This window comes from Girardinichthys multiradiatus, chromosome 18, assembly GCF_021462225.1.
Source record: "Girardinichthys multiradiatus isolate DD_20200921_A chromosome 18, DD_fGirMul_XY1, whole genome shotgun sequence".
NCBI classification, from domain to species: domain Eukaryota; kingdom Metazoa; phylum Chordata; class Actinopteri; order Cyprinodontiformes; family Goodeidae; genus Girardinichthys; species Girardinichthys multiradiatus.
The window spans coordinates 20,881,201-20,893,960 of record NC_061810.1 but is presented as its reverse complement, the minus strand read 5'-3'; the positions used below and the strand labels follow the sequence as shown (position 1 = coordinate 20,893,960).

General features: G+C 40.4%; 1 protein-coding gene across 13 annotated transcripts in view; it reads right to left on the bottom strand.

The window, feature by feature from the left end:
* Nucleotides 1-238: 238 nt before the first annotated feature.
* The window catches only part of mecom (MDS1 and EVI1 complex locus), a 190,739-nt gene continuing 178,217 nt past the window's right edge, over nt 239-12,760 (bottom strand). For all 13 annotated transcript variants that reach the window (XM_047391078.1, XM_047391080.1, XM_047391081.1 and 10 more), the window contains 7 exons: nt 11,245-11,411; nt 11,059-11,136; nt 8,009-8,178; nt 6,436-6,580; nt 4,599-4,832; nt 4,096-4,282; nt 239-1,984 (listed from right to left, as the gene is read on the bottom strand). In XM_047391078.1, coding sequence (XP_047247034.1) covers nt 1,850-1,984; nt 4,096-4,282; nt 4,599-4,832; nt 6,436-6,580; nt 8,009-8,178; nt 11,059-11,136; nt 11,245-11,411 — 1,116 coding nt within the window. In that variant the 3' untranslated portion in view covers nt 239-1,849. The remainder of the gene's footprint in view (nt 1,985-4,095; nt 4,283-4,598; nt 4,833-6,435; nt 6,581-8,008; nt 8,179-11,058; nt 11,137-11,244; nt 11,412-12,760) is intronic.

Genomic DNA, 12,760 nt, shown 5'->3' with positions numbered 1-12,760 from the left:
GCTGCCTTTTCTCCACTTCCCTCTCTATATGTGAGCCAAGGCCTTGAGGAGAAGAAAGAGGAGCAGAGTTCAGGCTCTCCCTCGCTCCTGGAGGCCATGGGAGCGCCAGGAAAAAAACGCCAGGTGGTGTTCTGACTTATGCCTTCAGTTTAGGCCAAAACGATGGGCAGCCAGAAGGAATATGAGAAGCAGGGTTCATAAAACAATGACGAAAAGAACAGAACAGAAAACATGTCAATCCACATTGTATTGTTTTATTTTCTTAGTTGTTCCTCCCACAGTATTGAATTGAAATGCATAACAGTTACATTGTAGAAAGCATTAAAACAAAGTACCTCAACTTGCTGATTAATTTTTAAAATCGATTATAAACAAACAAAAAAACACGAAAACAAACAGGAAGTCTGATCCCTCAAAACGGGAGAATAAACAAAAGTATTTTGTTATTTATCATAAGTTTGGCACAAGGGATTAATTAACATGAACCGAACATCACACAAGCTTTGCAGACAATCATAGAAAATGTCAGATAGAGATCTCTACAGAACAACCATGCGCTTCGGATCAAACTAAACCTGACTTATTTTCATTGATCATCCTTTAAACCACTTATGATTTCTGTTTTCTTGTTTTTTTTTACAATTGAATCATAAAAAAACCTAAACAAAATCTATTCATTGACTGGTTTAATTAGTAGAGTAAGGATTGAACTGCATGTTTAATACTATCTGGCAATCAAACGTAATCTACAAACCCCTCGACTATGGATCGGGATTGGCCCGGGATGGGAATCTCCCTCATTCGCCTGGGCTAAGAGCAGTGCTATTCAGTAAACAAACTACAGTTTGCCAAGAAATAAATACAATTCTCAAAAATACAACAGCAAGTAACAACAACAACACCAACCAAATAAAAAACAAAACAAATGATTGTCTAAAAAATGAAAGACTCATGAGAATGGAGTTGCTAACAAATAGCATTCAGACTATTTAGTGGTATTGTTGGTTGGATAGGATGGTTTCAAGAATTTCTGAAAAAGACATATGCCCTTTTCAGAATGACAATTATTGTCCACGCTGCCTACTTATCTCAGTAAATAACAAAACCAATAAAAAAACAAACTAAAAAAGACATTGTTTTCTTCTCTTACACAAAAAGACAATCTATTTATATCTGTTCACATATAGCGCAGGTGGGCAGGATGGAGCGCTGCTTGCAACTTGTATACAGTGCTGTGATTGTACAGACACACTCAGTCATGAACACACAAACAGGAAACTGGCCTCATTTCAGTTGAACTCATTTTCTTGTATTTCTTGTAAAATATTTGTCAATATTCAAGCGCTGATCTCGATGTCTTTACAAGGAGCAGCTTTCATCTGAAAAGTTGAACATCTGTGGATCTCCTTGGAAGTTTAACTGGACTTGTGTTCTTTCTCCTATGCTTTACACGCAACGAAACATGCATTGCTGAAACCAACTCTCAAGAACGTTCCCCTTGCCTTGTATGTGCTCAAAGAATGACACACCAGCACATTCATCTTACTCAACTGCATCAGCTGCCTTTGCTGTGCAAAACAGAAAAACTTGGAAGAATAAATACAGATTTTATTACTTTATTACTATTTTTTTTAACCGCAACTTAGTTGGTGTTAATGTAAAAAAATCATTTTAGTTTTTTGTGTCTGCCAAAGGGTTTTTTTGTGGACAGTGACCCAGCTTTGTGTTCAAGGCAGTCAGATGGGCCGTGGTTCTGCTCAGCAGTTAGGGACCCGCTGATAGCCTCTATGGCGGACTCCCACTGCCATTAGTAGGTCAGTGGTGGTGGAATGCAATGGTATTGGCGTCATCATACGTGGCTAAGGGACTGGATGGCGCTGGATTCAGCAGCAGCCCGTGCCAGGCTGTGCCACATGGTGGCCGGGGTGTGGGGGGCTGAGTGGAGAGAGTCCTTTTCGGCCAGAGACAACATCATGGCATACGCCTGAGGGAACAAGACAGGTGTTACACTTATGAGGAGAGCTTAAAAGTAGTGATACATCTAGATGGGGCAAACAGGAAAATGTATACAAAGCCCTGCACAATTACTGCCGCTCTTGGTAAAGATGTGTTAGAAAGCCTTAATTAGAATTATTTTAATGGGGACTTAGTAATTCCAAAATATCACTCTGCCAGATTTCTCTACCTGTGAAATTTGGAGCTTTATTAAGTTCCCTTACCCTCCTCCCTTCAAGAATGGCAAGACAAATTTGTGTCCTCATCCAGCCTTGTTTGTCACCACGAACATATGTGTCTTGATTCTCTTTTATACTGACCCTGTGTATTGGGATTTATCATGTAAAATTCACAGTGTCTCACTGTGTCATAGCAAGGTACATCACTTTTGCTGTGACATCACTGTCCTAGGTTTTGTTTTCAATATTAACTGATTATTTTAAGTATTATATCACATTTATGTTACAACCTCAATTCTAATGAAGTTGGGATGTTGTGTAAAATGTTAATAAAAAACTGAATACAATGATTTTCAAATCCTGGTAAACCTATATGCATGAATATACTACAAAGACAATACATTTAATGTTCACACTGATTAACCATATTGTTTTTTTGCAAACATTCACATATTTTGAATTTAATGCTTGCAACATGTTTCATAAAAGCTGGGACAGCAGCATGTTTGCCACCGTTTTACATCACCTTTCCTTTTAACAACACTCAACAAGAGTTTAGGAACTCAGGACACTAATTGTTGAAGCTTTGTAGGTGGAATTCTTTTCTATTCTTGCTTGATGTTCAACTTCAGCTGGCCGGTCTGGGGTCTCCGTTGTCGTATTTTGCGCTTCATAATGCGCCCCCCATTTTCAATGGAAGACAGGTCTGGGCAGCAGGCAGGCCAGTCTTGTACCAGCAGTCTTTTACTACAAAGTCACGCTGTTGTAACACATGCAGAATGTGGCTTGGCATGGTCTTGCTGAAATAAGCAGCGAGGTTCTTAAAAAAGACGTTGCTTGGATGGCAACATATGTTGCTACAAAACCTGTATGTACCTTTCAGCATTAATGGTGCCTTCACAGATGTCTAAGTTACCCATGCCATGGGCACCAACACACCCCCATACCGTCACAGATGCTGGCTTTTGAACTTTGTGCTAATAATAATCCGAATAGTCTTTTTCCTCTTTGCCCGGAGGACACAAGGTCCATGATTTTAAAAACAATTTAAAATGTGGACTCGTCAGACCACAGCACACTATGCGTCAGTCCATCTCAGATGAGCTCGGGCCCAAAGAAGCTGGCATCGTTCTATTACTATATGGCTTTCACTTTGCAGTTTTAACTTGCCCTTGTAGATGTTGCGACGAACTGTATTAACTGACAATGGTTTTCTGAAGTGTTCCTGATGTGGCAATACAGGTTAGAGAATGAGTCGGTTTTTAATGGAGAGCCTCCCGAGGGATCGAAGGTCACGGACATTCAATGTTGGTTTTTGGCCTTGCTGCTTACATGCAGAGATTTCTCCAGATTCTCTGAATCTTTTGATAATATTACGGACTGTAGAAAATGAAATCCTTATATTCCTTGCCACTGTCTGTGAGAAACTTTAAAACTGTTCCTAAACTGTTGGACTATTTGCTCACACAGTTATTCACAAGGTAGTGAACCTTGCCACAACCCTTGCTTGTGAACAACTGAGCCTTTCGGTGATGCTCCTTTTATACCCAAGCTTGACACTCATCAGTTTTCCTCATTTTTGCATTCCTCAACTTTCCTAGTCTTTTTTTCCCCCGTCTCAGCTTTTTTTAAAACGTGTTGCAAGCATCAAATCCAAAATGAGTTCATATTTGCAAAAAAACAATAAAGTTTATCAGTTTGAACATAAAATATGTTGCCTTTGTAGTGTATTTGATTGCATATGGGTTAACCAGGATATGCAAATCATTATATTCTGTTTTTATTTATGTTTTACACAACATCCTAACTTCATTGGAATTGGTGTTGTATAGTAGAATTTATATTAAGCCACTTAACACATCTTAACTAGGAATGCATAATGGGAAGGGGGACACTAGAGATTTGTAAATATTCTTCATACCTGAGACTTGGATTTCCTAAAGAGTGGCTGCTTGACTGCCTCAGCAAGTGATGGAGAACCGAAGGATCCATCGTCCTCATCTCCATCTCCATCACTCAGCTCGCTCTCCTCCATTTTGCGGAGGTCAGTAAAGCGATGGATGTGTTCCAAAGCTGAGAAGCTGTTCTGTTCCTCCTCATGTGTGTACCTGAAGGTTTTAAAAAGAAAACAGAACAGTATAGAATGCCTTTATCGTCATTGCAAAAACCCCTAAATATACGACTTAAGGGTGCTGCCACGAAAATAAATTTTTAATCAAATAGCCACTACAATCAGACAGCAAATTATTCAGTCATGCTTCTTATAAATTAAATGGTGTAAAAATATATGTAATGGCGTAATAAATTATGTAAAACTTATGGTAAAATTATCCTTAAGTTAAATATGGCTTCTAAAATATATTTTGTTGACACGTTTTGAGGTTCATAAAGAGGATTGACAAAGTGCTCTCATACAATATTTACCTCCTTGGAGAGGTTTTGCAGCTGAGGTTTAAGTTGCTGGGCTCACTGAAATCCATTTCATCGTCACCAAGGCTGTCAGGATGCACCTTCACTTCCCCCTTCTCGGGACTGTTGGATGGCTCTTCTGCTTCTTCTTCCTCAGCATCCAGGTCTTCTGCTTCTTCATCTTCCAGGTCATGTGACCCATGGCTGGCCATGAGTGTTTTCCTCTCCTCGAGCAGGCCTCCATTTAGCCTGTAGATCAGGATCAATCACAGAGCAATACATTAAACCCCTTCTATTGGGTTAGCTATCTGTTTTATAAATAAAAGCAACTATAGACAGCTTTGTGTGTGCTGTTGTGAGCCTTTCATTTTAAACAATAAACAAAGTAAGAGGTGGAGGATCAGCAGCTGAGCAGAGCCGGAATCCAGTTTGTCATCAAGTTTTTGGGGCCCCTTTGGGCACAGGAGCACCGCGCCGATCCCTGCGGCACTTAAATGGAGTGCTCTGCCTCTCTCTTTGTTTATTTTTCTCTACTATCTCGTATTCATCTAATAGGCCAAATATTTAGCTGACAGCCCCATTTGCTGGGAGAGTTATGAAAGAGCTGCCAACCGGCCTACTCTATCCCCGAAGAGGGAGAAGGGGCCAGCTATCCAAACTGCTGGAGTCTTAATCTGTCCCTCTGTCTCTGCACCACAGGAAACCACCATTTGGCAAATCATCTGGAACCACATTAAGACTGATTCACTAATTACACTCTGGGACATCGTTCGTCAGCTTGCAAAAATTCCATTTCTTTGCACAAAGGCTTCAGAGAAAAGCAGTGAAAAGTGAACAATGAGAAGATGGAAAGGGTAAAAAATCCATCAGCATTAGAGAAAAGACCGGATGCCTGCACTGGATTTGAAAGCATGCCCTTCCAGAAAAAGGGGCTAATATTCTAGATTAAAAAGATTCTGGACTGATTGTCAGCAGCTGATGAGGTTGTTCTTTCAATGCAGCTCCCTCTATAACGGTACATTGACAAGGCAGCATTCGTGCCGTCTCAAGCTTTCACAGCTGCAAGAAGAAGCTAACTCCAAAAGAGAGAGCGAGAACTCTGTGATTAAGAAAACAGATTCGCTAATTTCGCTTTCAAACGTGGTAATTTGCTGAGGATAAAGTATCTATCAGGAGCAGTCAGAAGCGCTGTTGTTTGAAAGGAAACACAGACCGACCCTTTGACCCCACCCCCATCTACACTCTTCCTGTAGGCAGACATGTTGGTTCCAGATGTGGCGGTCTAACTGATGCATCCCCCCCCCCCCCACGACCACTACTTCTCCGTTCTTCTCCAGTTTCCCTCCTGTTAGTCTACCACCCGGTCTGCTCTCACAGGCCTTATCCACAATCTCCAATCTGTGACCCCACCAACGTGAGGCATGTAAAAACAAACAGAATGACCTAAGCAGCCCTCTTAACTGCTCTCTGATCTAATCACCTCAACAAGAACCAATTTACATAATGCTCAGACATTGTTGCATACACAAAGATATCTTTGCCTCGCTGTGGCCTAATGGCAAGTAGTGTAAAGAGCTCCTCGGGATTTCCAAAATCTGGGATTTTATTATCACAGATGATTGGTCTCCTATTAAGAGCTCTAAATGTGGTGTGGTTAATAACAAAGGCTGGCTAAGAGTAAAAAACAAGTTTATGTCTAAATAGGGTGATAGGAGTTACTTGTTGAAGCTACTTAAGCACCACACTCCCCCCAAAAAAAACAAAACAGTGCAGCATATTGCATAGTGCAGCATATAAGAGATTCAGTGCAGCTGCAGATCTGATCAAGAAAAATAGAGCAAGCTGTGCTTACCCTTCCTCAGAGAGGTCTGGTGATGCCTGGTTCTGACTTGTGCTGGTGATGAAATTTCTTATTTCATTAAAATATGAGTCTTCTTTGTCATCCAGTATGGCACTGCTGCTGTCCAACTCAGACTGCGGGGATGACATTGCAGTTCCTGCAGAAAAAGACAAAAGAAGCAAAATCATTTTTATTGGAGGTTTTATTCATAGGTAAACATTTTCCAGAGTCTTTATTATTTTCCTACATCTTCCAGGATTGCCCTGAATTTAGTTTAATTCATTTTTCCAATAACTCTGACCAGCTTCTTGTTCCTGCTAAAGAAAGAATTCCCACAGCATGGTCCTGCCAGCAACATGTCACCCTCATGCAGTAGTGTTTTCAGAGATGAGCAGTGCCTCTTTTACAGCCCATATATAACATTGTGAATGTGAGCCAGAAAGGGTCCCTTACATGGCTGGTGGAAACTGCAAACATGACTTCTTAAGGCTTTCTTTTTGGATCTCTGCAGGTGCTCCAGACTTAACATGGTCCTCTTGGTCACTTATCTGGCCATGTCTTGTACTTTGGTCATCTTTTTACTTTAGGATGAGTGATTGAACAGAGCTCTGTGAGATGCTCAAATTGTGGCATATTGTTTCACAACCTAACTCTGCTTTAAACTTGTTCACAACTTTTTTCCCTAACCTGTCTTCTGTGTTCCTTGGTCTTCATGATGCTGTTTGGTCACTAATGTTTACCAGCAAACCTCTCAGGGTTTCACAGAACAGCTACATTTCTACGGAGATCACATTAAACAACGGTGGACTGATCCTAATTGGGTGACCTCTGAAGGTAATTAGTTTTGCTGGATTATAGTTCTGAGTATCAAATTAAAGGGGCTGATCACAATGTGGTGCCACACGATCACATAAACTCCCAGTAACACAAAACATGGGGAAAAGTTTAAAAGTTTGAATACTTTTGCAAGTATTGCACTGTGTGCATCTTCGTTTGTTACTCAACTGTGAAATCTGCTCCGTTCATATCACGGCGTTTTTGACATTATGTCTGCTGGTTGGGATGTTGCGGTGATGATAAAACATCATCAATGAATGTTGAACTTTTATTTATTGTATGGAAAATTGCCTTTATGGCCAAATTCTTTTTATTTCATCAGATGGACAATATATTGCCTGATGCTCTAAAGAAAAAGCTTGGTTAATAATTAAATCTGTGTTTGACAGATCGTACATTAGATGCGATTAAGTCGCCACCTCCTCTGCCGCTGTTGGCTTCTGACCAGTTGTCACCACTTTTTCTGCTGATTCAGAGTGATGCCACCTATCAAACTTGTGAGCTGAAATGTGCTGATGAAAGCAGTTCATTCAAAAAAAAAAGGGGGGGGGATGGCAGATTTATAGAGTTTCATTCGTCCGCCTCTACATTCCTTCAAATCAAGAACAAATTTTATTTTATACTCTACACCATAATGATTTACGAGACTTTAAAGGAAGCAAACCGGCTTTCTTTAAAAAAAAAAAAACATAACAGAAAGATGAAGGGCTGGAAATGTTTGAGTGAAAATCTGCGTAACTTGACTCACCTGACAGGTGGCCGGTTTCATGCTTTTTGAGGTGGCGGTCCAGGTTGGTCTGTTGGCCGAAGCAGCGGTCGCACAGATGACACTTGAAGGGTTTCTCCTTGTTGTGAATGTTGCGAATGTGCCGCTGCAGGTTGGAGGAGATGCTGAAGGAGCGATCACAGTATTTACACCTGCACAGAGAGCGGTTAAAACGTTCAACGGTAACATAGGAGCAAATGGTCATTAATAAAACTATGTTGCATAATGAAGCAGTAGTTTGTTTCTGTGGGAAACAGAACTGAAATCAGTAAGGCCAGACACAGCAACACACACATGCTTAGTCCTTTAACCTCACACATGATGGAGGAGCGTGTTTAAGGTGAAACAGCTCTGCTCTCTTATCTCCAGCCAAAGCAATAAAGCTGCATTCTTCCCTCACAAAATAAGCACGCAACACATTTGGTTCAAGTCCTGCAAAATTAGGGGCTCCTGCCAAGTTTCTTCATGCAAAATTATACGAGAAGATTACATCTTCTCTGCTGGTGGAATTAGCTCGCTCGTTTGGCTGTCCCTCAGGAACCCTCCCAGTTATCTCCACACAAAAAAAAAAAAGAATTACAATAAACAGCGGTGATCTTTTTAATGGCATGCCAGCATGTAGAATTCTGGGATATCAGCCTGGGGCAGGAAAGGCCTGCATCTGTCTTATTCTCTCCCCTGTGGTCAGTAGGCCTCCTCTGAACTTTGGGCCAACATTCCTCCACCTTGGTAACTACCAACTCGGATAACTTTAGCAAAGGTGTTTTCATTTTCCAAATGCAGCTAATTTGCAGAAGTGAGCTTTTATTTTAAAATCCTGGTAATCTTTTTCTGCGTAGATACTGCTTTAAAAAGTGGTAAAAACTTTTCTTAAGACCTGGACCCACAAACAAACAAAAAACAAAAAAAAAGATAATGTCATGACAACCGTTTTTGATAGCAAGAAACCCTTATTGGTTTCCAAGGCTTGCAGACCACTTTGAGTCTGGCCTCATAACTGCAAGAGAAATGACCACAGCTGCTAGGTCTGGACATCTGTCTCTTGCTTCTCTTCTCCCCAATTTTCAACAAAATCCTCCTCTCCTCAGCCCCCCTCTGCCTCCTGTCACCGAGGCGACGTTCACCATTTTTCATCGAGTAAATTATTTAGCAGTAGGATAATTATTCCAAGCTTATGGCATAGGAAAACACACATAAACTCAGTTCAAACTGTGGTCTGGTAATCCCTGGGAAAAACGTCTGCGCACCTGGTAACAAATTAGCTGTTTTTCCTTTTATTTATTGTTCAAACTGCATTTGCTGCTTTCTTTTGCAGCAGAGGAAAGATCTGATGCCCTATTTTAGATCTGAGTTAAAGTGTTCTTGTGCATATCTGATTATTGACAAGACAACAAAGAGCTTATTTAGCTTCATAAAGTGTAGAAAGACAGATGAGGACAGATGGAAAGATGCTGGTAAAAAGCACTCTATTACACCAATGTAGTGGTAGCATCTAAAGATTCACAACCTATAATATATGTTTCTCTGCAAAAGCATTTACACCTCCCGAACCTTTGCAAATTTATTTACATTAACCACAAATTTCAATGGGAATTAGAAGGATTGTATGAGCTAGACAGACAACAAATAGTGCATGCTGGTGACACAAAACAAAAAAACTGTTTATTATCTTTTGTTTTTCTTTACAAATAAAAATCTGAAAAGTGTGGCATACTTTAATCAGTCCCCTCTACTCTGATGCCCCTGCAAACAATGAACCAGAGTTTCTGTGAACAGCTTTTGACTCTTGCCACAGATTTTCAGTTTAGGTTTAGGTCTGGACTTTGACTGGGTCATTATAACACATGAATGTGCTTTAATTTAAACTACTTCTTTAAAGGGTCGGGCTGTATGTTTGGGATTGCCCTGTGCCTCACTGTGTGGATGGTGTGTTCAATGTGATCTGCAGAGTTAGTAATACAGGCCAAAAAATGTTGTCGACCTGTTTGCTGTGTCACAAGGTTGTGGAAACTGCAAGCATGAGTTGCATTGGCTTTCTTTTCTTTCAGAAACGCCAGTTTTTTAAGCACACGACCAATAATGTCGTTGCTTTCTAAAGAGATTCTTAAACCTGAGCTTCAGATCTCTGCAGCTCCTCCAGAGTTATGATGGGTTGACTGTCCCTTTATCTTCATGATGCTGTTTGTTCACTAATGTTCTTCAAAAAACTTCTGAGGTTTTTACAGAGCAGCTGGATTTATACTGAGATTATATAACATGCAGGTGGATTTACTAATTAGGTGATTTCTCTACAAACACATGATGCATATTTTATTTTGCATTTGGAAAAACAAACCTGAAAAACTTAAATTCTTTCCCTTACAATTTACAGTTTGTGCTGGGCTATCACATAAAAATACAATAAAATACACAGAAGCTTGTGGTCGTAATGTGACAAAACGTAAAAAAATGTAAAGGGTTATAAGTAATTTTGCATTGCGCAACAAACAGAGGGTTGTCCAAGGCCCTAAGCAGAACAATGGATTCTGGGACCTTCACTAGTACCATCACTCATCAGCGCTTCAGGTATATATTCTTTTTATCATCCATGTTTACATCTTTCTGCAATATCAAGCTGACATTATAGATATTACAGTTGACAACTGGACTTGAATAATTTTAATTGACCACATAACCATATATCTGAGCCACTTCACAAAGTTTATTTTGATAGCACTTGGGATAACTTTGTCTGTATAAAGATATATTTATATTTAATCATTTAGAGAAAATCTGTTGTTCTTTCTTTAGCTCTAAAGATGTAACCTGATAAGCATAAGGTGAAAGTTATCAAACTGGATGGTTCTTTTGTACAAGAGATACTTATGAGTTACAACTTGATTTGCAGGCCTCATTGACAATTCATCTCCTCTTGAAGAATCCTTGCTCATGTGGGAGTCCTGAGCAGCTGCCTAGTTTGCTTATGCTTTGGCCTGATGGTACTTACAAACGATTTCAGGAGAAAATGTATAGAGTCATAGGGTTGAGATTACCTGTATGGTTGCTCTCCTGTATGAGTCCTGAGATGACGAGTCAGGTTGGCAGATCGAGGGAATATTTTCCCACAGTATCTACAAAACATAGGCATTTTAGTGATCCATAGACACCACCAACGTACATTTATGTCCCTGGAGGAATTTATTATCAAACAGTACTTATCAGATCGGCACTGGACTTACCTGCAGGTGTAGCGCTCCTTGCCCTTGCGCAGCAGCGTCTCTGGAAGTGCAGAGGGTGGAGCTCTGAAGTCGAACATGGACGGGACGGAGCGCAGCAGTTCTCCAGCCTCTGGCTTTAAGGAGCTGAATGTCTCCAGCTTTTCTGCCATGCTCTCGATGGCCGTCATCTGCAAAGACAGGAGATGGGACAGACGTCAGGGCTGAAAGCTTCTCAGTCTTAAAATGCAACAGTGTTTAATACAAAGGAAGCTTGAGTGTCACTTTTTGTTGTTAAAAACGTTTAAATCAAATTGCATGATTTATTTTAAAATGCAGTTTGAGTCTGATTTCAGGAATCACCAAACATTAAAAGGCAAAATACAGCAGCCAATGTAGCTCAATGTCACCCTTAATACAAATGATACTAAATACACAACTTCATTATTTGCTATGTAATTCTTTACTTGTAAAAAGGAAAAAAACCTATTACAGAGTTGCTTGTGATATAAGTTTCTGAGTAACTTTTGGCAGCTCATATGATTACATCATATTTGACTGATGTGTGTTGTTTACAAGCATCATACAAGTTGAGAAAAGTGAAACAGGTGTTGGATGAATTTTTATCATGACATTCATCAATGATTCATGCATCACAAGGTGAACCAGCTGACATGGAACATGACAAGTGTATCTGACACTGATTCATAACTTTTTTGCAACACACACACACATAAAAACATGCTATCTTCCCATTCCCATTTAGGAATGGCAGCAAGCAGCTGTGCAAATCTAAATGTTAAATGCAGCCAACAAATAATCATATAGCATGGTTGCAATAAACATACACACACACCTACACACACATTAAAGACTACAGCCAATCTACTAATGAAACTGAGCATTTACTTTCATCAGAAGTCTCCAAGGACATGCGTGCTTGGTGGACACACATGAGCAAAAAAAAAAAGAAAAAAAAAAGCTCTGGTGGTCTTAGTTGATTAACTGCCTTCAATGTATGCAAAACGGAAACTATACATATGTGTGTGAGAGAAGAATGGCTCTGTAATGCTGTTTTTATGTGCATCTGTGTATGCAAGTAAAGAGCATTTGCAGTGTATGTGAGCGGGATTGTACCAGCTCGGTGCATATCTGCATGTTTTTAGGTAGGGCTATGTGTCCGTTTGTGTGTGTGTGTGTGTGTGTGTGTTTTGAACATGTGTGTGGCAGAGGAGTGATTCATGTCCACTGCTGGGCTGTAAACCATTCTGTGCACAATGCGGGCAGACAGCACATTCGTCAATATGAAAGATGTTGACATTACTGATCAAGGGCCAGACACGGGTAATAATGATATCGCTGTGCTGAGAGAGGTGGGATGTGGGGGAGGAGAGGCGGGCTGGAGGGGGGAGTGAGGGGCGGGGGTCTCAGTAGGCTGGAGGGCCTGTCAGACCATTGCAGACACACACACACACACACATAAATATTTTTTTCCTCCTTCTTTTAACTGGGCCACACAAATTTGCATTATTTTACGTGC